General features: G+C 43.5%; 1 protein-coding gene across 1 annotated transcript in view; it reads left to right on the top strand.

The window, feature by feature from the left end:
- The first annotated feature begins 2,487 nt into the window (after nt 1-2,487).
- Nucleotides 2,488-24,775, top strand: part of DHRS12 (dehydrogenase/reductase 12) — a 28,884-nt gene continuing 6,596 nt past the window's right edge. Inside the window, exons 1-5 of the mRNA XM_087758995.1 lie at nt 2,488-2,589; nt 3,094-3,227; nt 7,007-7,089; nt 13,720-13,812; nt 15,194-15,275. Of these exons, the coding sequence (XP_087615121.1) occupies nt 2,534-2,589; nt 3,094-3,227; nt 7,007-7,089; nt 13,720-13,812; nt 15,194-15,275 (448 nt within the window). The 5' untranslated portion in view covers nt 2,488-2,533. The remainder of the gene's footprint in view (nt 2,590-3,093; nt 3,228-7,006; nt 7,090-13,719; nt 13,813-15,193; nt 15,276-24,775) is intronic.

Below are 24,775 nucleotides of genomic sequence, written 5' to 3'. Positions count from 1 at the left end.
CCATTACTGCTTAAACCCCCAAATATTATGAGCTGCTCCCATTGTCTGGCTGCCATAATATATTTTTGTGTTTGACTCACGGACAGCTTCTGCTATGCATACTCACGCTGGTTAGTACCTCAGGGCTGTACCATCCAGCATCTTGCTGATTACAGTCCAAACGGTTTAGTCTGCAAGAAATTCTGTGTATCTGCATACACCCCATTTACTTTCAGAGGTCGGCAGACTGCAGGGGTGTACCCCCCATTTTATGAGAACATAGACTGAAAACTACAAAACACATCAGAGCCATCATCCAGTTTGCTTGTACTAAGCCATAGTCTCAGTGCTTAAGGAATAAACAGGGTAAACAAAGAAATGACAAGGGGATAAAGCACAACCTGGCTTATTTCATTTACTCACAGGAACTTCCACAGGGTTTTTGTTTTGTTTGGGGTTTGCTAATGTTTTTCAAATTGAAACCATATTTCCTGTAAAGAACGCAGCTAACTCTGTGGTGTAAGCAACCGTGGAACATTATTGTACTCCTAACAGCACCCGAGATGCACCGAGGGTTACAAAGCCCAAGGTGAGACATTCTCTAACTAGCATAAAAATGTGCGGAAGCACTGCAGTTTTCTGCCTGGATATTCGTAACAGCAGGCATGCTCACATAATTCCCTGGTTTTCCCCTGCTGTGTATTTTCCCTGAGCCAGGGTTCGAGGAAAGTAACCAGGCAGACTTGTACAGGCTGTGAAGGAAAGGGAGAAGCTGAAGGGCTAGCAGGGCAAGGGATTGAAAGTAGGAAGAGGAGCCATTATCTCAGCCTGTATGCAGGACTCGCAGAAGCCTAACATCTGCTCTGCTCACAGCGAGCGTGATTAGCTAACATCATTATAGCAGTCTAGGCTGTACAGTTTTGCTTGCTAATTGCACGTTGTAGGTGATGATCACAAAACTATTTCCATATAGCTCACAATTATGTACTTACAGACATCATAGCACATATCTAGTTCAGCCTGCCATTCATTTTCCATTATAGGAAATAACGTTCTGTCACTCACACTATTGCCAAGCTGTTCCTTTCTGGGCCAGAAGTCTCCATTTCAAGCATCAGAATCAGGATGAATTGTTTAGGAACACTTCAGCCAAAAACTCCTAGCCATTTTCAAGAACAAAATCAGTTAAAACTGACTCAGGCTGCTGGTTTTAAATAAATTCTTTCAACTGTTTTAATAAGAACAAGCATTTTCAGATTTCATGCAAAGGTATGACATTTAGCTGGATGGTCTCTGAATGGAAGAAAATATCGCTGTGAAAATGTGTCTTTTTGCCCTCTGAAAACTCTTATTTCACACACAGTGCCTAGGACAAGTCGACAGTGCTGAGTTCAAAAGTTTTAACTTCATGGTGGGAAGTACCTTTTGTGTGAGCCTAATACCACGTGCTGAGAAAGTGGAAGATTTTGCCAGAGTATGAGGCCTTTGCCAGAGTGAAGAGATTTAGAAAAAGAAGTATCAGGCTAACACACAGCATGAAAAAAGACAGACTATTCCCATTTCTCCCCTCTCTCTGCTATTGAAACCAGGTAACTTAAGCTCTTGAAATCTTGGATAGGGTTCCCAAAGTAGCTTCTCTACATGTGGCCCTGCATACCACATAAAATACATTAATTTATCTAGCTTGCACACTGAACTTTGTAAGCGCATAGTTCTTTAATGTGCTTTAAAACGTAATTATACCTATAATAATGACAACTTCCTTATGGCTATCATGGGCTGTCCAGATGTGCAACTCCGAGTGATTCTCTTGGGCTTCATAGCGCCAACACATATACCGGAGGAACTGGAAACACATTTTAAATTTCAGTCCCTCTACTGCAATGGCTACTTACATACCCTTTCCTGCCAGTATAATTTACCCCATTAGCAGGAGCCCAGAGTTTCACGCGTTCATTTGTTACGCAAAACGCTATGTGGTGTGGTGCAACACAGTTGTTTATGTTTCTGCAAGAGCTTCCCTTCGACAGCTTCCCAGAGCAGAGGACGCAGGCCCAGGCCCCGTGGCGCTGCTCCCCATCCCCCAAACATGACACCCCATTTCCAGCCCGGGCTTGGGTGACAGCGGCATCTGCCCCGGGAAACTCTCCTTCACCAGGCACAGCAGCCTCCACCGCAGTCAGGCCTAACCGCGGCACTCGCCACAACGCCCGGCTGGCTGGAGGAACCCAGGTGGGGTGGCTAAAAGCAGCCCCCTTTCCTTGCTGGCTAATGAAAAAGGCGGGGAAATGGAAGGGATAAGAAAAAACAAGCCACAAACCGCCGTGGGGGAAGGAAGGGGCATAACCCCCCCTCACAGACAGACACACACGAAACCCACCCTCGCACCCCTCCTGCGGCCAGCCGGTAATGGCGGCGGGCAGGGCAGGGCAGGGCAGGGCAGGGCAGGGCCGCCCGCGGCCCTCACCTAAGGGAGGGCGGGCGGGCAGGGCTGGACCGGGCGCCTTATGTAAGGCAGAGGCGGGGCCAGCGCCGCTGTGGCGGCGGCAGCGCCATGTCCTGGTACCGTAACGCCGTCTGGTTCGTGAAGGGGCTGCGGGAGTACACGAGGTACTGGCGGCGACTGCCCCCCGGGAGCGCGGCGTGGGGCGGCGGGGCGGGCGCTGCGGTCAGGCTGGGGGCGTTTCTGTGCGTCCGCGGGCGTTTAACCATTTGGAGGTGGTGTTGGTTTTATATTTTTAATGGAAGCCTCCCCACCCCTGCCAGAGCGGACAAATTTCAACGCCTTATCTGTGGGAGCTGCCTGGCGGCGCCGCCTGGGCCCACCCCGGGCCCTCTCAGGCAGCCGCCGCGGGGCTGCAGCCCGGCCGCCTCCCGAGCGTCAAAGTTTGGGCCGTGTGGCTTGTGGCGGGCAAGCACCTTGCATCGTTGCTACACTGCCTGTTGCGGTGTCGCTGGCACTGTACGTGGCCTGTCCCACGAGTACGGAGAGTAATGGGGAGAGGGGGGGTGTTAGCGTATGCCGAGCTGTGAGGGGAGAGCGCTATTCGACCCTCCCCTGTGTTTTTTGGAAGTACTTTTCTAGTTTCTCACAGGTGTCTCTGATTTATTCAGGAGTGGCTATGAGTCTGCTTCCAAGCACTTCAATCCAGCCGACGTGGAGGTGAACGTGGCTGGAAGATCCTTTCTGGTCACTGGGGCAAACAGTGGCATTGGCAAGGCCACAGCCAAGGAGATAGCGAGGAGAGGTGAGCCGGGCTGTAACGAGGAGCTCCAGGGGTCGTCACGGAGAAGGTGGAAGGAAGCAGCTTTGGCTTTCCAGTGCAAACACAAAGACGCAGCTCCCTGGGATGTGGGATCAGGCGTGTTATTTTACAGGGCTGTTAGGGCGGGTTCGAGGTTTAAGCATGAGCAGTGCTGTGAAAACTGGAATAATGAAACAACATTAGCGGAGAGGATCTGCAAAGTGTTTCTCAAGTGCATGTTTACCAAAACTATCTGTGTTATAGTGGCATCTAAGGATGTTGGTGACAGATCGAGATCTGTTTAAGGCTGATTTGGTACAAGTAGCAGCCTGGCTGAATTTGAACTGTTTTGAAGAACTTACAGATGTATCGTATGATGAAAGAAAACAATTGGCTTTGCTAAGCTGAGATAGGAGAGCATAAAAGAAACAACGTAGTTCTTGATCTTCATGATAATAACCTGGAGTTTGTGCCCTAGAACTGATTACATGCAACCATTTTTTCTGTTGTTCTCTGTAAGCAAGGAGATGGTATGAACTGGAGCTAGCTACTGTTGAAGGATAAACCTAATCCCTTTCAGAGTTGACAAAATAATTCCTGTTGTGCAAGAGTGATAGGAGTTTTGGCATGTAGAATAAAAGGGAGGAGCTTGCGGCTCTTTGCTCTCTCTTTGCCTGCTTAGGTTTCATAACTATCTTATGAGGGAAAGTGGTGACTCGGTTAAATTAAACTAATTCAAAATTATTAGCATCAAAGAGCCTTTGGGTTAAAGATCCCCATCAGTGCCAGTATGTGATTGATTTCAGGTTCCCACTACTGCCATTATGTATAATAGCCTTATGTGAGTATTGCTTTGTCTGGTGACTGTTTTGCTTACAAATGGATATGGCTGCCAGGTTTTGCAAGCTGTCAAGCTGACTGGATCTGCATAGGATTTGGTCACCATGTCTAGTGTTTGGAGCCTAAAGAACAACCTTGGTCTCAGTCCGCTTGTCTGATACCTTGCGTGGGTGTTGTTGTGCATGTGAAGTTAGAATGAATTAACAGTGTCTTCCTGAGCCTGTCCTTGCACATCTTGCTCTGAAACTCAGTCAGCTGTTGGGGATCTGGCTTCTAGTTGAATCTCTTCAGTACACCATGACAAGAAAATAAGGAATTCAGACTCAGCAGAAGAATAATCAAGCCACGTTGGCTTTACCTTCAAGCACTTCAGAGCTTTGTAAATAATGTCTTGATGACAGTTTCTTTAGCCTGAGTTCAGCTTTTCTCTGAATTGGTGTCTTATGGGTATCGCAGATTTGGGCTTTCCTGTATGTCTTGTGAACTGCACTTCCAGTTTGATGCAGTCTTCTCCCAACCACTCTGACAATTCCCCTGTGTTGTTTAAGTTCAAATAATTTCAATCTTTGTCAAGGAAAATGTATTTATATCCCTTTCCTAGCCCATAGGTCACACGAGAACTTCCCTCTCTCCTTAACAGCAAGAAAAAAGTTCATATTCAAAGCCCTTAAAACCCACCTGTTTTCATTGAATGTTTTCTATTGTAGACTACGAGAATGTTCCTGATCAGCTTGCTGCCCAGCTACTTCTTCCACGTGTTTAATTTGTATCTGCACGCCTTACTTGTGCTGTCCCCTGTGTTTTGGGAAGAGCTCCTTAAATATCTGCAAATGTACATCCTTAACTGCCCTAAGATCTATAATTAAAGCCCTCCTTTGCTGTGAAGCCGGCAGTCACTGTGAGAATGGCCAGAGGCGAGCATTGGACACTGCCCCTTCTGACTGAAATCTGCTCTCCCTGAGGCAAAGACTGTCTTTCGTTCTGGTCTGTATGTATTCAGTGCCTGCCTGTGCACAGTCCCTTCCATGCATGGTATATGTGTAACACAAACTGAAGATGAAACTGTATCGATTAGTGTCATTTGTATGATTATCCCAGATTCGGGAGTTTCCCACTGCTGCCTGCAGTTGTGTACTTTGTAAAAGTAACCCAGCCAGCTCTGGCAGCGCAGTGGAGGAATCAGACTCTGTTAGAAAATTTCAGAAGAATCTTGAAGTTTGTTGCCTGCATCAGCTGCATGCCAAGTATACTGGCTCTAGTAGTGCTCAGTGGAAGAACGTCTCTCGTAGACGGAAAATTTCATTATCGGACCCCACACTGGGGCTGTGCACTGTGTGACTGCTCTATCCCTCAGGTAGACTTGGTGTCTTGCATTTGGGTTCTGGGCACTAGAAGAGTGACCTAGCACCGTGGTTTCTATTAATAATCCTTTGGGATTACATTGCTTGAGCCTTCTAGCGGTGGACTGCTAGTAACCCCTAAAACACGTTTAACAATAGGTAAAAGTAAAGAGTGCAGGTACTCCTGTGACTGAGATTAACACATTACTTGTAATGATCAGAGAATACAAAGCATAAAAATAAAGAATTATGCCTACCTGTACTTTAGTCCTCTTTTTGAAGGCTCTCTTTAATGTGGCTAAGCTATGAGGTCATGATAAGTATGCCAGCCTTCAAGAGGAGCCTGGCCCTGCATGTTCCTTTCATAGAAAAGTTAGGTGGAAGGGACCTCTAGAGGTCATCTTGTCCAGCATCCTGCTTGAAGCAAGGCTGTTGCCAACACTAGATCAAACCAGCCATTGCTTTTTCTTGCTGGACCTTGAAACCCACAAGGATGGAAATTATGCATCCTCTTGGGACAGCCTGATCTATAAATAGAACATAAATTCTTTCTAAAGAAGAAAACTAGTGAAAACTCTTTTTCTTAATGCCTGACCTGAGCCTCCTAAGCTGCAATTTGTGGTCATGGTCCTTGTCATATCTCCCACTGCTGAGAAGAATTCTGATATCTGGCTTTTTTATTTCCTTTTCACAGAGCAATTCCAGTCACTTGTGTTGTTCAAGCCCTTTACTGAACTTTCTAAGGCATGTGCCAAAAGAAGCATTTACAGTACAGATGCCTTAGCTTCAATTTCCAGTGTAGCTCTGGTATTTTATCAACACTAAATATGATGTGCAGACTTGACAGAAAATGGTTTGAGCAGACAGTACCTAGAGTGCAGTGGCCTTTTCCATACATGCAGCCTTGCGTGAGGACGCTGTTACAGCATACTTTTTCCTTCCTGCCTGCCTTCACAGGGACCAGAGCCAAGCAGAAATCTTCCAGCTTTCTTATTATATCCACTCCTAAGATGTCCTAAACCTTTTGTTTGAAGGCCCTTTACCTCAGTCTTTTGACAGACCCTGTTGGAATTCTTGGTATGTCCAGTCTGCATGATGGCACTTCTGGGTCGGTGCCTTTTGTGGGGAATTTGTCCCTGAGAATGGCCCAAGGCTGGTGGATCTGGGACTGCTATGGGGTGCCATGGTCCTAACCAGCTTCCTGCTCCCAGCTCATCACCAAATGGCATAGAAGCCCTGAGAGCTCCACAGACCTGAGCTTCAGCAGTGTGATGAAAAGCCGCTGCTCAGCTCTTGGCAGCAGAGAAGTGGGACTGTTGGCTGTGCGCAGCTCAGGAATGTTCTGTCTGCTGGGAAGCTCCCATGGTATTTCGGTGACCATCTGACCAGTATTGCCACTGCTACTAGCAGGCTACAAATTTCCCACAAACTGGAATGCGATCACAAAAGGTTTTTTTGTTTCACTTAGGTTGTATCAAAAACTAACCCTAAACAAGACCTGCAAATTGCGCATTGCTTCCTGGCCCTCCCTCTTTGCTGATGCCTCCCCCAAACACAGTTAGCAATTAATTATCAAATGTGTTTCTTGTCGAAATCCACCAGGTGGCACGGTTCATCTGGTTTGCCGCAATAAGGAACGGGCTGAGGATGCCAAAGGAGAAATAGTGACAGAAACGGGCAATCAGGTGAGTTGTTTTTCAGTCTTTTGTTTACTCTTAGAAAGATTGTTAATACAAAAGACCTCAGAGGCCCTGAGATATTCTGTTTCGTCATTTTACGTTGCGTTTTCAATAGTATTTTCATACAGACATGGAAACATCTAGTAGTTTATCATCCATATGGTTTGAAGTGATTTAGTTTCACTAGGTGATATTTTCTGTGATTAATAACATCAGCACCAGCATGCTGTTTTATTTAATGTTTGCTGTCTATATGTTTTGTGATGTCCTACTTACTATTCCTAACCATGTGTCTGAGGCTTTTAAAAGTTAATGCATTGCAACACCCTTGCAACAACACTTACCAGTTTACAGCATTGGAGTTGAAGGTTTTATGTGTCTGAATAACATGCTCTTGATTTGCTAAGGCTGGCTGCTCTGTGAAGGCCTGTGTGTGGTCCTAATGCCATGCTCTACAGAATTTTCCATCTCCTTTTCATATAATATCTCTTCCTTACTTCCTCCTTTCTGTTACAGATTCTTTTTGCTTCTGCACATATCACTCTACAGTATACCCCTGTAGCTGTCCCTGTTGCTTTTGCTAATTATTCAGGATGGTGTGCTTATGGAGAAGTACAGTCATTGTCTTTCTATCTTGGTTTGGTTGTTTTGGCTGGGATAGAGTTCGTTTTCTTGATAGCAGCTCCTATGGTGTTATGTTTTGGATTTGTGACTAAAACAGTGTTGACAACCCATGTTTTAGTTATTGCTGAACAGTGCTTGCACAGCATCAAGGCCTTTTCTGCTTCTCACACCGCCCCACCAGCGAGCAGGCTGAGGGTGCACGAGACGTTGAGGGACACAGCCAGGACAGCTGACCCCAGCTGACCAAAGGGATATCCCATACCATATGATGTTGTGTTCGGCAATAAAAGCTGGGGGAAGAAGGAGGAAGGGGGAACACTTGCAGTTATGGTGTCTGGCTTTCCAAATCACTGTTGCACGTGATGAAGCCCTGCTTTCCTGGGGATCACTGAATGCCTGCCTGACAATGGGAATGAATTCCTTGTTTTGCTTTGTTTGCACACACAGCTCTGCTTCACTTTTTAAACTGTCTTTATCTCAGCCCACGAGTTTTGTCTGTTTTACCCTTCTGATTCTCTGGGAGGGGAGTGCATGAGTGGTTCTGTGGGGCTTAACTGCCTACTGGGGTTAACCCACAACACTTGGATGGAGTGCTGTCTTCATTTTAAATAGTGACTTGGCTCTTGGAACACAGTATGTTGATTCCAGTAATAGTTTTTAACGTGGATCAAAAATTCTGAAGACTTTTTATAGTTAGAGATGCCATATTGACTAAATTTCTGCTCTTTGGTTGCAGCTCCCTGGTGTGACACAACCAGCATTACACTTCAGTTCTTTAATGGAGGTGAATTAGATCAGTCCTTATGTAGAAATAAATACTTTCCAGCTGTCTGTAACTGTGTAATCCCATGGCTATAGTAAGACTGGTGATTATCTGTGTTACCTCCTTTTCTAACTGCAGGCAGACAGCCTGGGAAGAGGAGTGAGTTCGATGACCTCTGAAGGTTCCTTCATGTTCTGTTTTCTGTTATTCGGTGAAACAAAACTTGAGGCAAATAATGTTCTTCCTCTAAAAGCAGCACAGTCACTGCATTCCCACTTTTTGGTAGGCTGCAAACCTGTAGTTTCTCTAGTCATGAAAGAGTACGAGGGCACTGTAGAGCTTGTGTGTGACCCTGGGGACAGGGCACTTGTATAGAAAGCAGCATTCAGTGAAGTGTTAGATGAGCTGTACAAGAGGCCCTGTGGGACATGTGACTGCACTGGGAACAGTCGTTTTAATAAGGAGTCCACAAGAACATCCTTCTTTATCTTCCTGGATTGCTTCTGAATGAGTATTTATAATAAAATGCTTTATCTGCAACTTGACAAGCTGTATCCAGACTTAACTTGCTCTTCCTGATCATCTGAACAGAGATCCTGTTGTAATATAGGCCAAAGATTTTTTTTTTTTTCCATCTTCCAACAGTAACACATGCTGGAGTTAAGTGCTGAAATGGAGTTATTGTTTGGCAGGCACCTGCACCTAGACCTGGGAACTGGGAAGTTCTCCTAATCTGTTAAAGCAGATGTAGTCACGGAGATTAGGTCTCACTTTGAAAATGACTTGGCTACCCCTGAGGACTTTTATAGGGAACAGGCCTGTGGGTCCTTTTTCTGAGCCGACGTGACAGTCTTCAGCAGATAAACATTGATTTAGATCTTTTTTCAGTCTCTGAAATCACTTGTAATATTGAACATCTGCCCAAAAAAACTTCAGCTTTTCTGTTCCAGTACATAGTGGTAGTAGCTTTAAAAGTAGAAAGCTTTTAGAGAGGTATCCAGTTAGAAACAGTAGAGCAGTGTCAAGTTTTTGGTCAAAAATGAACATTGCAATGAGAAAATTCTGACCTAACTCAACTAAGGAGCTGAAATCCAATGGCTAGAGAGGAAAAAGTCATGTATTTTTTATCTGCAGGGAAGCAGAACTGTAGGCAGGGAATAATGCCTTATAATTTTCTCAGCTTCTTCACTTATCTCATTTGCTTGTATAATGAGTATTTAAAGAAACAACTTGGAAAGAGAGGAGGTCCTTTAATGATTATTTGTTGTTTTGCATGAGAACACATCCTCTGCATAATTATTTTAGAACTGCCTTTTCCTGGGATACGTCATAAGACTATCTGTGGTGCGTCTTTGAGACTAAGTGCTATCTAGGAGAAGAGTAGGAGTTGACATGCCTTTTGTATGCTGATAAATGCCACTGTGCTTGTGCTAGGTAGAACACAAATCTGCAAAAGCAAGAGAATTACCTGTAATAAATGGTAAAAGGTTTTTGATGTTTTGGAGAGAGGAAATATTTCTAGCTTTAGTGGTTTAGAAAATAATAACTTTGCTCTATGTCAAGCTTTTCCTTTTTTTTTCTTAATTCTATTGCATCCACATTCCTGGCCATAGTACTTGAAAACATTGCAAGACTGTTGTGACATTGGGTGGCTAACAAGAACTTAGCAGTTACTGCAGCAGTTAGCATGGAAGGGGGTGCAGAAGGCACCCGACTCTCAGAGACAGCTGGAGTGGGCGCAGTGATGCACCTGAAAGCATGCTTTCCTGCCTGGGTTGGAGCAACTGTGCCTGGCATGTGGGAGGCTGGCCCAGAGCTCCAGAGGATGATGTCGCAGATGTCAGGCTGCAGGGAGTGACTTGTAACTTCTCCCTCAGCCTGGGGCAGAGCATGGTGGTGGCCTCATCTGTTGGGTTCTGCTGTGGTCAAGGTGCTGGGCTGCCAGGTGAAGCGATGGCAGGGGATGAGCAGGCTGCATAACCGTAGGGAACAGAAACAGGAGGTTGACAGGGTCTTTCCAGAATAGAAGAGCACAAGCCCCACATTGCGTGGAAGGAGGGACGGCTAGAAGCTATGCTCAAATAAGTGATGGATAGAGACTGCTAAGATGGGGAGAAACGGAAGCTTGTGACTGCTGGCAACAGAAGGCAGGCTTGTTCTCTGCCTGCAGATGTGCATTTATAGGATAGGTATAATGCCATGGTAACGGATGAGGAAGAAGCTCTGTCAGGGGAGGTGTTGGAGACAGATGAGCCTGAGCCGTTGTCAGCACTGGGAGGAAGTGGTGGGTGATAGTGGCTGGAGGCTCCCTCCTGTGGGGGGTGGAGGCACCCATCTGCAGTCTTGGCTTGATGTCTTGAGAGGTTTGTCACTTTCTGAGGACTCAGATCTAGGGTGTTGTGGAGAGTCTGCTGAGGCTCGTCTGGACCTCAGACTAGTACCTCTTGTTGCCCAACCACATGGGCACCCATGACATTGTGAGGGGTGACCTTGAGTTCATCAAGAGTGCTTACAGACAGTGAATTCAGGGCATGGGGGCCCAAGTAGTGCTCTCCTAAATCCATCCCGTGAAAGGGAAGGGTTTGGGTGGGAGCGTACACACCATGCAGGTCAACACCTGAGTGTGCAGCTGGTGTCACTTTGGCCTTTGACGCTTTGTCTTTGGCCTTCATGACCTCTTTGACCTCTGAGAAATTAGCATTGCTGAGCAGGAATGACAAAGTGGAGCAAGAGTATCTTTGCCAACAGGTTTGCTAAGCTAGTGAGGAGGGCTTTAAACTGGTTTCATTGGGGGATAGTGACCAAAGCCAGAAGAGGAGTGAAGTCATGGGGACAGTGAGTACGTATCTAGGGGACAGCAACATGGAGGAGGCTCTCACAGTTTTCATGTGAAAGCAACATGACTGGGAGCCTATCTCAGATGCCTGTACATGAATACACATGGCATAGGAAACAAACAGGAATCCATGCATGGTTGCAGAGCTGTGATCTCACTGGGATTAGAGAGATACGGTTGGCATGACTAAAGTGCTGGAATGGATGTATACAGGCCATTTTAGAAGGGCAAGCTGGGAAGACAAGGAGGAGGAGTTGTGAGCCTTTTTTAGATGGCTAGGGAACCCCATGATCACAGGTCCTGGTACTCATGGAGCACTTGAACCACCCTGATACCTGCTGGGAGTACAGCAGGGCATAAACAAGCCAGGAGATTTCTGGAGAGCATTGAGGATGGGTTTTTGATATAAGTGTTGGACAAGCCAGCTAGAGGTGATTTCTGCTGGACTTGCTGTGAATAGCAGCCTTGGTGGAAGTGGCCATGAGATTGTAGAGTTTAAGATCGAGACAAGTGAGAAGGATGAGTAGTAGAATTACAGTCTTCTGTTTTAGGAAAGCAGATTTTGTCTTTTTTTATGGACGTGGTTGGCAGGATTCTGTGGGAGACAGCCATGGAGAGGAAAAGGCCTTGGGAAAGCTGGTTGATCTTTAAGGAAAACCTCCTCAAAGCGGGAGGTGCTTCCTGTTAACTGGAAAAAGGCAAACCACTCATCTTCAAAAAAGGCAAGCAGGATTTAGGGAACTACAGGCTGGTCAGCCTCACCTTGCTCCCCAGGAAAACTATGGAGCAAATCCTCACAGAAGCCATGAAAGACAGTAAGGTGATTGCGGGGGAAAAAAAAATCAGTGTGGATTTATCAAGGGCAAATCTGGCCTGACCATCCCGATCACTGCCTTTGAGATGACTCTGCCAATGGACAAGAAGAGAGCAGTGCATGCCACTTTCCTTAACTTTGCCAAGGCTTTTTACATGGTCTGCCATAGTATCCTTGTAGCCAGTTTGAAGGGATGTGGTTTGAACTGGTGGATGACAAGCTGAGTGGAAAATGAACATTTGGCTCAGAAACTAGCAATCAACAGTACAAAGCTGATCTGTTAACCACTTTTTAGTGTCATCCCCAATGAGTCAATACAGGGGCAAAAACTGTTTAATGTCTCTTTTAACGACTTGGATGATGGAGTGAAGTGCAATCTTTGTCATGGCAGCTGATCTCAAAGGGGTGGGGGGGGTAGCTGAAGAGCAGGACTGCTATTCAGAGGGATTTAACAGGTGAGGAAATGAGCTGACATGAACCTCATCAAGATCACCAAGGGCAGCTGCGCAATCCTGCCCTGGGTTGGAGTAACCCCATGGAGCAGTACAGGCTGGGACTATCTGGCTGGAAAGCAGCTTTGCAGAAAAGGACCCGAGGGTGAAAAGTTGTCGCTGAGTGAGCAGTGTGCCCTGGGGCCAGGAAGGCCAACCGCACCCCAGGCTGTATGAACATGAGCGTAGCCAGCAGGCTGAGGGAGGTGCATCTTCCTCTCTATTAAGCCTTTGTGAGACCACAGCAGGAGTCCTGTGCCCAGTTTTGGGCTCCCCAGGACAAGGAAGTCATTGATGTCCTGGAGCAAGTCCAGCGGAGGGCTGCTAAGGAGAGGCTGAGCCGGCTGGTTTTGCTCAGTGTTAAGAAGAGAAGGCTGAGATGGGTCTTAGTGTAGTCTACAGCCATGTGATGGGAGTGTGTAGGGAAGGTAGTGCCATGCTCCTCTCGGAGGTCTGCAGTGAAAGGATGAGAGGCAGCAAACATAGATTGCAAAGGGAAAAATTCTGACCTTTTTTTTTTTTTAAGGAATTTTTTTTTCCTCACCATGAGGGTGATCAAACCCTGGAGCAGGGTACTCAGAGAGGCTGGGGAATCTCCATCTTTGGAGATAAAACTTCCCTGGACAACCTGATCTCAGTTACCTACCTTGAGATGGGGGTGGGACCTGATGGCCTCCAGAGGTCCCTTCCAACCTACGTTATTCTCTAATGCTGTGACCTTGAGCACTGCTTTGGAAAGTCGCTTTCAGCTGAAGAGGAAGCTGCTATATGAATTGTTTAAACAGAAGTTTTGCAAGCCTTGCAGTATTTTTCTAGTTCTCTGCTACGCCTGACTGTCTGCCATGTATATTTATCTAAGTAGGGCACTCTCTTAATAAATTTGGCATTACAAAGCTATGGCTCAGAAGCAACTGAATCAAGTTACTAAGCATGTTTTAAGGACTAGAATTAGATTTCCCAGTTGTACATGTTAATGTGTTTTAGTTGTGTTCTGGAGATAACATTTTTTTCATACTGCTTAAATACTTTTTCACCTAGACAGGCCTTAGCAGTGAACAGGGACTCTTCACTGTTCCGGTTGATTGCAAGTTACTTTTTTTTCCTTTAGGATATCTTCTTGCATATTGTGGATATATCTAATCCCAAGGAAATCTGGAAGTTTGCTGAAAAATTCAAAAATGAACATAAATTAAATGTGTTGGTAAGTTTGCATACTTAAATCATATGCCTGTCTTTGGAGTGCGTAGCCTATGAATTTGTCCAACAGGTAGTCTAGATTTCACAATTTGGCCCACAATTCTCTGCTTAATTTTCTCTAAATGTTTTTTTTCAGTAGTCTCCCTGGTCTGTTTGCTCTTGTCCATTCTCAGTTCACATACACAGATATGATACAAAAAAGGAGAAAAAAGCAGTAATTTTTTAGCTGCATCTTTTGATGTGCTTACCACCCATTTTCTGTTTGACTTTCATTACTAATAACTTTGTCCCTCTTAAAGCTAGTCCTTCTTAAAGATTAAACCTTTATAGAAAGTCTAGTCTAAAACAGGGACAGGGAGAGAGCAAACAGTTAAGCAGCATGGCTGGTAAGGGGCTTTCCCCTTTATTTAACAGTGAAAATTTGCTCTGGGGGCTGTACTAAAACTGAGGCACCTGGAGCTGTTTTGGTGCTTATTAGATGAGGAAATTCTGATAGAAATGGGAAAATAGCTTTTGAGGAGTAGCAGTGAATGAGCAGAAAGGTATGTAGGGGCAGATCTCCTTTCGAGGTGGGAAAGAAAATCTCGAGCTTCCTCCAGAGGGTAAGGCAGAGAAAGAAGCGTGTCTGAGAATATGCTACCTGCACATAGCTTGCAAGCTTCTGACTGTTCATGAGGTTTTACCTTACAGTGCATCCCTGCTGTGTGGTGCAGTGCTGTTTTAGCAAGGTGTGAGTCAGGTGGGGTATCTGTGCAGGATTGCCAGGCAGAGAGAAAAGCTGGGGTCCCTACAACCAGGGCACAAAGTCAGTACGAAGCGCCTCTGCTTGTCTCAGGGCTAGCTAGGCTGCAGCAACCTGCTGACCTGGCTAACCTGCCAAGTTCAGAGCTAATTCTTTTAATTTGCTGAGGGCAGGAGTTCCTGCGGGCCATTCTACCGCATGTTGCACAGCTTCCCGTAGTGAATTTTCCCCTAATAGAGGATACATCACCACATAGCGTTGATGATGTGGGGTCAGCATGGTTTCTTAGATGAGACTAACAAACTACACTGCATGTTTATGTTCTAATACCTACTCTAAAACTTGCATATTGCTTTCTGTGAGAAAAGAGTTTAAAAACATGGAGTAAGGCACTAAGAACTGTTGACTCTTACTGTAATATATCTGTGGTGAGCCATTTCTCTGAAGATCCTTTCTTTTGTGGAAAACCTTTATTATCAGCCACAGAGTAGTGTGACTTGGAATAGCATGGTTTATCGAAACAGCTTGTAGCTTTGTGTTGCAGTGTCAGAAATCAGCAAACTAACATGGACTGCTTGTATGTGTGGTTTTTGTTTGTAGATATTTGTGTAGATTGTTTTTGTTTACAGGAGTTGTCTTACAGATCAACAACGCAGGATGTATGGTGAATAACAGAGAATTAACTGAAGATGGACTTGAAAAAAACTTTGCAACAAATACTTTGGGTGAGTATTGAGGGCTTAAATATACTTACTTTTGTTACAGAATTATGTTTTTACAGCTGAGTTCATGAGGTATGTATTTCTGCTCAAAGCAGGATCATACCATTGCTATGCTAGGGAAGGAGCAGGAAAGGAAAAGAAGAAATATTACAGCTTGTTTGGAGTGTCAATTTCTTAATTTCTCCATTTTCCAGTTGTTCTCATATCAGTGTCTTTATCATAGCAGCAGTGGACGAATGCAGGTAAGATTTAATTAAATTGATTCTGAAATTTGCTAGGAAACTTCGTTCCAAGCAGTGCTGCTAATGATACTCTCTTTGTAATAAGTGTGCTCCTGTGGCTTGGATAGAGCTTGGAGCACATTCAGATATTTTAAAAGACATTCAAATGTTCCGGTAGGCTTGAACAGCCCTGTTTGATGTGACAGAGGCACTGTGTAGGAAGGCTGTGCCTTATATAGTGCCCTGGACACTCTCAAACAGATGCAACGTCTAGTCAAGTGATTGAGCAGTACTGGGTAAGTCTTAGGCACTCCGTATATAAGGGGTGTGTCCCATGAACTGTGTGGTGGAGGTATAAGAGGGACAAATTCAGGGAAGCAAATAAAGGGGGAAAGGGGAGATGTGGGTGAGCAGGGAAGACGGCGAGCAAAGTGGAAGGTTTCCCCATAAAAGCCATGGAAAAAATGTGAGCAAACAGCCAGCCAGCAGAGAGAAGAGCTGTCTGCTGCAGCTGCTGTCTGTAGGGCTGAAAGCTGCACCTCTTGCAATGAGAGATGTGGTGCTTGCATCAACAAACAGTCCTGATGCTCTTTTCCTTCTGCCTCCACGCAGGGTGGCTTTCCCAAGAGACTGTCTTTAATATATTCGGAAGTGACACGTTAAGGAGGAGCTGTGCTGCTTTGTTTCTGTGTTTTCCTCCTGTTCATCAATATCTGGGATGAGGAAGGGGGAAGCTTAGCTTATAAAGATCGGGCATTTATAGAACTAATATAGCCTGGAAACCATTGTTGGGTTTTATTCTTAGCCTTTTTCCTGTGTTGCTTCCTTAACTCCTATTTACTTTTGAAAACTAACATTTTTAGGTATAAATGTCTTGTGCTTAGCTGATATGGTGCATACAGCTTGGTTTTTTTTCTGCAAGTCTGACTACATTAAACTGACAATTAATTCAAGTATAAAGGCACAGGTTCATTTTCTTCAGATTAATCTTCTGCTAAGATTCTTCTGTTTCTCGTGGTCAAAATGCAAAATTAATTTTATTTTGCCATCAAATTTCCCCTGGCTGCAGAAGTACAAGAAATTATACCTTGAGAAATTTATTCACCTTAAATTAGTTTAACCCTCTTGTGGTCTTTCAAACAAAAATCCAGCAATGTGCAAAGGTGCAGTTCTTTCGGAGAGAAGCAGAGTGAAACAAATACAACAGTCTGAACATGAAAGCATGTTTTGGTTTGGTTTTAAACATTGAGGAAATTAATTGCTGAAGAACTGTACTAGTGCATCATCTGAATTAGATTTTATCACACAAGTAAAAGCAGCAAGTTCTGCTTTCCCAGCTGTAAATCAGCCTCGCTAGAGATATACAGCTGCACAGAGGAAGCTGAATTACGATTGTAGTGAACTAGGAAAATGCCTGTATTATCTTTTGTGAATGTTGCATATAGATCTCCTTTATTCATTTGTGTATCCCTTGCTGCATGACTGTATAAGAAAGTCAAGGAGGTGATTGCACATTTGAGCAGATAAGGTAAAACAGGTAAGTCATCTTCTGTTGACCAACTTCTGCAGAATTCAAACAAGGACTGGGTTGTTTGCTTAGACTGGTTCTCTGTAGGCAACAATAAGGATTAAATTTTGAAGCTTTTAGAACAGAGTGGGACTTGGTTGAGCTGGGAGAGGCTGTCTGTGCAAGAGAAAGCTTCTGCGCTTGCAGGTCAGACACACATGAAGGACCAATGCTATCAACAGTGCAGGGTTTTCTTCTTCCAAGTCAGAGATAGGGCAATAAATCATATCTGCTGGAGTCATAGTAGGAGAAGGCTGTATGGAGAAACGCATGTCAGAGTAGATGCTGTGTTAAGTCATTTCCCTAAGCACTAGGTACCTTTGGGTGTGCTTTACTTTGGAGAAGTTATTTCTGTATCAGTAACTATCTGTGGTTATAGGTTCCCAGAGAAAAACTTGGCTTAGATATGGCTGGTATGTAGGTTGGCTGTAAACTAGAATGTAGTCTGAGAGAACAAACTGAATTCTCTTCTCTGCCTCTTCCCCAGAAAAGCTAAAGCCTGAAGGGTGACATGGGCTCAAGGCCCCTGTTTTGAAAATCTGCAGTTGTCCCCCTCAGCAGCAGCACAGAAACAATAATTTGCCTGATTTCTGCAGAAATAAGATGGAATAATATTAATATTTTTTCAGATCTTCACATGCAAGGACATTCCTTCCATCTTTCTTTGACTGTTTCTACCCTGGATCTTAGCTTTGGTCTAGTAAAGGAGTGCGTAGGTTGTAACTGTCTAAGAATGCAAGATTCTGAACTATAACATGTTTTAAATGCAGAGCAGTTGTTGAATTCGGTATCTGATATCTGATTAACATTTACATAAGCTGTAGAATTGCTCATTTAGGTGTCTAAAATGCTGTGGAGCTTTTAAATCCAGGCTAGGAATATTTTCCTCTTGACTGACTTGTTAGTCTGTTTTCAGATATTTTGCATAATGGATGTTAGTGTTCAGTTCTAATTGACCATCCAACTTGTGAAATATACTTTATATCCTGGTTAGCGGTTGGACTTAAGGGTCTTTTCCAACTTAAATGATTCTATGATTCTATTCTATGATCTTTTCTTGGACATATATGGGGCAAAAATAAATGCATAAGTCCTCTGGTAGAGAAGATGAATATGTACAAAAATAATACTGGTTAGACGAGAAAGTAAACCTCCCTCCATGTGAACCACCACTGACTGGCTAATTGAGGACAGCTCACTGAAATGGGAGGTACAGAGTCCTCTCTGCTGCTGTTAGAATATACAGGTGGGTGAAGGTCATGAAAATGCAAAATGCAGGTTGATAGTTCAGGCTTTGTGTGGTTTGTTTGGTATTCAAGTTCAAATTGTAAACTGCTTTGAGCAGGCAGCGGCAGCTGTATCTGTGCTGGTGCCCAGCCTCTTTAAAACGGGGCTCAGGCACAAATGCCACATGGCTTGTTGTGGTTCTGTTGTTGCTGTCACATGAAATATCTTACCTTTTTTCCCTGCTAGATCTCCAAGGATTATTGCTGATTGCTGGAGCTCAGTGAAGGTGTAGAGAGCAGAATAGCTGTGGAGCACTGAGACTGTAACGTGGGAGCACTAGCCAGACATGAGTCTGAAATGGCACATTGCTGATTTAATCACACCTTCAGTATGAAATTGAGCGACTGACTTGGGGTAATGTGGGCTGATTTCCTGGGGAGCTGCTGATCCTGACGGGCAGATTTTATTTGTGTGTCCTTTAGTTTGTGTGTTGTTGGCCTTACATTTCCTTCTATGGGCTGGCCTTGTACTCAAGGTTGTATCCAGGAGCGGGGCAATGGCAAGCAATCATTTCTTCTGATGAGACTTGCAGACTTCTGAGTCAACACTTTATTTTTTTTTTTTTACATTTAATTTTATTTTACTTTACTTTTTTTAGTAAAACTTCCAACAAAGACTATTCAGACTGGCAGTATTCAGCCATTTTGGAAAAAAAAGCTGTCAGCATTGGTAGGCAAGTGGAGGCAACAGAAGCGTGTTCTTATTGAAGCACTAGACATTTAGGTGGAACAATCCTTGTTCCTCTGTTTTATAGGCCTGCCTCATGTTACTTTTACTCAACACATTTTCTTGATTGACATGGAAAAATGGCATATATGTTACATTTTTATTGCCACTTACCAGCCAAGGGGATGCTAAAACACACTCAGAGATAAATAAATGATGCTCCCAGTATGCATCTTTTCGGTCTAATGTGCTCTCATGTTTTAATAATATAGCCATATACATTTACTCTCTGTGCAAGAAGGGGTAGGGCCAGAAGAAATAAGATGCTTTTCTACCACAGTAGCAGTACAGCCCATCTATGGCAAATTGCCTTATCTGTATGGATATTTGTCAGTCTCTTCCCTACACACAAACCATATCTAACTGGTGTTTCACACAAGCCAGCGTTGCCTGGTGGACTGTGTTCTGAACTGCTTGGAAGTCAGGCAACTCGGGTACCACCTGTCAGTCTGCCATAAGGTCAGTGCCTGATCTTTGGCAAGACAACCTTACCTGTGAAAAGGAGACTGATACCGATTTTCTTTCTAAAGAGCTTTGAGACTTATAGATGAGAGGTGCTATGTGAAAGGATGAGGTTGAATATAATTGCAAATCAACTAGCTATACTGAAGCCTAGGTTCCCAGGACACAGAGGAACCCTTATTGAGCTAAGCTTTGTGATTCAAGGGAAACGTAAACCTTTGTTTTGTCTTTCATGTTCATTAGCTCTTCCCATACACTCTGTTATTGCTAGTGTGGTGGAATTGGCCCTCAGAGACAGCACACTAAAATCTTCATTCCTGATCTTGTACTCAGGAGACAGACTCAGGGATGTCTCTTACTTGGAACTGCATGAATTGAAGGTTTGAAAGGATAACCAGGTCAAAGAAGAATGTCAGTTTGTTCTTCTTTTTTCTTTTTTTTTTTTTTCCCCAAGACTTGGACATAAGAAAAGCAAGCCAATTTAACTGATTTTTACCAGATGAATGACCCATTGAAATCTGTACAATAAAAGTGTGGGGTTTTTTTTTGTTCCCACTTTTTTCACAGTTGAAATAACACTGTTCCTAATAATACTGCAAAGCTCAGGCAGATGGAAAACTTCACTGAGTGTGGTGCTGGCTGCCTGCCCTTATCTGAATGTTAGCAGATTAAAAACCTCACCAACAGTTTACCACTAATTGTCAGATAGAACATCAAGCAAAAACTATTCTAGAATCCACCAAGACACTTGGGTCTGCAATAATTGCATCATCAATTAATTTGATGTTATAAACAGGTAGTGGCTTTACAATATTACTTCTGCTGAAACCATAATTTTCTCTGTAAATCAATTTTGAAGTACAAGTTTTGGGTCACTTCAAATCTGTAAAGCAGATAGGACTATGTGTTCATGTGCTAGTATTATACGTGATATCCTGTTGATCTCCAAGTTTGAAATAGATGAATCCTAAGGAGTCTTCCAGGTTTTAGCAGGCTAAAGCTGAGTTGCAACACCAGTATTTTGGAAATCTGTCTTCGCAGTGTTTTTTTTATATTTTCTGTTAGGACTATTCTATGCTTTGGAAAGTCCAGTGTCTAATACACTGTAGACTTGTCTCTTGGGTGGGGATAGCTTTAACTTTGGTTATGCAGTGATAGAGATGGTGAGATCCACGGTGAACTAACTGTTGCGAGAACGTGCAGAGGTACCTTCCCGCAAGACCTAACAATAGTGTTTTCCATAGACTCCCCTCAGCTTCTACTTCAGGTCATGTGAAAGGTAGCCTAATTTTATTTAGGAGCTTATGAAGCAGACAGGCTGATTTTTTTTGTAGTTTTTTTGTGTGGTTGTTTTTTTTTTTAACAGCTTAGTGTATGAATTGAATGTTTATCTCTGTAACAGCTCCTCATTTTCTACACTTGCATCATTAAAGTTCACTCTGTGATTGTGAAACCACTGAATTACTGCTCACAGAGGTTGACAGAGGAGTTCACTGTATGGAGTTAAAAATGGGAGCTGTTAATTAGAACACAATATCAGATTACTCAACTAAACTGAAGATCTCAGAGCAAGTAGAGCAATTACAAAACGGGCCACACAGGAATGCGTGGTGACTCAACTTTTTTGTGTTTTTTGTGTGTTTTTTTTTTTTTAGCAAGTAAACATGAAACTTAAACGTTACTGTGATCAGCACTTGGGAGGGAGTATGTATGAACAAAGTGTGTTCTCATAAAGTGCTGTGCTCATTGCTTTTACTGCAACTACCATGTGTAATGCACAGACTTGAAAGCCACACTGTCTAATCTACCGTGTTGGTTGAATGCTGTGTAGTGGTGGAGTTGCTGTGTCCTTGTAGGAAGGTTTTAATTACACTGTATTGTACATGACTTCCTATTATGTGAGCTCAGCTTCAAGACATAAAACTTACAGGATTTTTTCCAAAGAAAAGCAAATGTTGAGAGGATGTTTATCTTTAGAAGAAATTGTACATCAATCCCAGGAGCCTCTTTAACTGGAGCAAACATGGCCAGCAAGTACTGTGTCAAACCTCATTACATGGAACAGGGATGTAGCTTGTCCAGTAGGTTTCTCTAGTCAACTCTTTACCTCAGCAGAGTTCAGTGAGGGCAAGATGAAATCCTGCATGTGTGGGTGAAGGACTGGATGCTTACTCACCGCCTTCTGCATTCCTGCTGCTTCTGAGCAAGCTCCTGAATTCATCCTGCTGGACTCCTTTATGGCACAGCAAATGCTCCTTTTCAGAGGGAAGTGTTGTATACTGTTTCACTGCAAAAATATTTGGTGTTTTTTGTTGGGTTTTTTTCCCCACCTTTACACCAGTGGGAGCCAAGCTTTCAGGCCATGTAGACAATATACCTTCGACTGGCACAAAAAGGTGATGTATAACAGTCTGACCTCTGTCACGTGGTCATAAATGCAGGTAGTACAGCCATATGTCCAGCACTGCCTTGTAGGTGTACTCATAGCTTCCTGCCTGCTGGGTCTGAGATGCGTGTGAGAAAGGCTGCTGCTCGAGTTTCCACCATATGAGTAATTCAAAGTAGCCTGCTCTTTTCCACAGGCGCTCAGACTTGTGCAAGAAATGGGCCGTAGTCCAGGAGAACTGTTCAGACAGAAACATCCTGCTCCCAGTTGCTGTGTGTCCCAGAGGGCTCTTGGTTCCTTCTCTGTTGTGGATACACCTGCTGGGGAACAGGCACTGGGAAACGTGGTGGCCTCAAGGCTGAGCATCTCCATTTACAGAGTATCTGCTTGAGACAAGGACACACTTTCTCCAGAATCCCCCAGGAGTAGTGGCAGTTCTTGATTTCTGGGAAAAAAGGTCATCTTTTTGTTTCTGGCAGAATCCCAAAGGTCCTCTCAGAGGAGGGGCAGGATCACCAAGATACCAACGCTTAATGCTTTCAGTGCAAGGCACATCACTGTTGATCATCACCTTTCCCTCCATGCACCTTTGTGTTCTCTCTTGGTCTTTTAAACAACTAAAAAAAAAAAACTCAAAAAAAATCTGTACAGTTTGAACACAGTGATAATTACGCATTAATCACATTTGATACGCTTTACCATTTTTAACTAAGCTCTGTGGGAGGAGGTTTCTCCTTTAACAGACAAAAATGATTTTTGTGTCAAGGAAACATATTAGAATGCTGGAGTCTTCATTTTGGAAAGTACAGCACATCGATATTAATAATCAATTATTAGCAAAAGGATATACAACTTGGATGTTGTCTTGATTTCCTTGAGTGGGGAGAGAGGGGAATGTAGTTTCTTCTACCAAATCAGTCTTGGTTTTCATTGAAAATTTTTTTACTAAAAATAAAAACATTTTCCTTTTTTGTTTTTATACTGTTAATCATAGACTCTTTAAGGTTGGAAAAGACCTCTGAGATCATTGAGTCCAACCGTTAACCTAACTGCCAGGTCCACCTCTAAACCATGTCCCTAAGCACCACATCCACATGCATTTTGAACACTTCCAGGGACTGTGGTTGCACCACTTCCCTGGGCAGGCTGTTCCAATGCCTAACCACTCTCTCCGTGAATAAATTTTTCCTAATATCTAATGCAATTCATAAGGACTGTGGCAGGCAACGCATTCACTTGCAGCTTCCCCTTTTGCTTAGAAATTCATTTCTGTATTACTGCATGCTGCAATACAGCTGTGCTTGGCAAAATACTCAGCATTGTTCCTATTTGTTTGAATGTACTATCAAACTATGCGCCAGCTTTTACGTGAATAAAAATGTGGAGGTTTCAATTGGTGATGATGTATTGCATCATGAGTTTGTGTTCGAACACTTAAAATGGGACAGTAGTTGGTGTGGTTGGTAGCGGGTGAAATGAAACTCTTGAGTCTTAATGCCTGATGTGCCGCATCTGTGTGTGTTTTGAGATGCTAGTGCTTACCATAGGAAGCTGGGGTCAAAACTGGTCTTTTTGTGCTCTGTCGCAAAGCAAATGAGCAAGTGATTTTTGTGGGGCAAAAAGATTGAATGCTCTGGCTCTGTGGAATTTACTGAATTCTTAATAAACTTGCAGAAGAGAGGAGGCGCTGGCTTTGCAGTTAGTTTGTGGTTTTAAATAAGCACATAAACTTCTGACAAGCTGTAGTTGCTACAAGCAGGATTTTTGGCATTGAACGTTTCTCTCATCCAGCTGGAAAACAAGACAAACCCCAGTTGTTAATGAGGCAATGTTAATGCATTCGTCTTTGCATCCCTTTAGAATTAACAAACCAACACGAAGCCCCATAAAAGTGTAAATTAATCTGCAGGACAGTAAAATCAAGCATCCTCATAGCTGGTGCATTGCAGCTCTGCCTTTAGGGAATGCAGCATATTTAACCAAGACATAATATTACTTTGCATTTGTAGAATCCATAGCAAATCAAAATTTAATCCAGGCTCTCAGCTTGTACTGAAGCGATTTTTTTTTTTTTTTTTAAACATTGTGGTAGTCTCCCATGACACTCAGCGGTAGTTCTTGTCTTCATGATGTCATCGTCCAGTCTCCCCGCCGCTACCAGGGGAGATGTACGGGCTCTCATTATTCACTGGCCTTTGCTTGCATTTTCTGCTGAAGACAGGCTGCATTTACTCATCTGCTGTGCATTCACTTTGTTTGATTTGCCAGGGTTTTAAATATGTTGTGTGCATATGGATGTCCCTCTGATTCTATAGCGAAAATGAAGACTGCTGTGACTGACAGGGGAAATGAACAGTTTGTTCACCAAGCATGTAACATGTTTGATTTTGGTAGCATATTTATAAACAAGCTGTATTTCAACTGGGTGATCTCATTGCCTCTGTGGAAGAGAGGTTATAAAGACACATGCTGAAGTCTTCATGTCTAGTAAAAAACATGGCCTCAGTAGCTCATGGAAAAAAATACGTTTATCGCTGACATAGAATTGTTGAACTAGAGCCATTTGTGAAGAGATGAGAGGGAAGTATTGTACTCGATGAAGAAACGCTAGACTATTTAGGGCTAGATTCATTTTGAATTAAACATTTTTTGAAAATACAGTTTAAAGGGGAAAAAATTAAAACATATCTCTGAAGAGATAAAAACAAACAAAAATCCCTGTGTTGCACTTGAGCGGGTGAAACATCACTAGGTGTGTCTGCATCAAACAACTGCTAAGTTGAACAATGTTTTGAATAACAAACTTTGCTGGTCATGGTAACAGCTGTAATGGAATATGTTTGTGTGGTGTGTA

The sequence above is a fragment of the Nipponia nippon genome, unplaced genomic scaffold, assembly GCF_047370975.1.
Source record: "Nipponia nippon isolate SJK-2023a ecotype South Korea unplaced genomic scaffold, ASM4737097v1 scaffold_2, whole genome shotgun sequence".
Taxonomy (NCBI): domain Eukaryota; kingdom Metazoa; phylum Chordata; class Aves; order Pelecaniformes; family Threskiornithidae; genus Nipponia; species Nipponia nippon.
The sequence above is the reverse complement of the archived record's forward strand: the minus strand, read 5'-3'. Positions and strand labels throughout refer to the sequence as shown.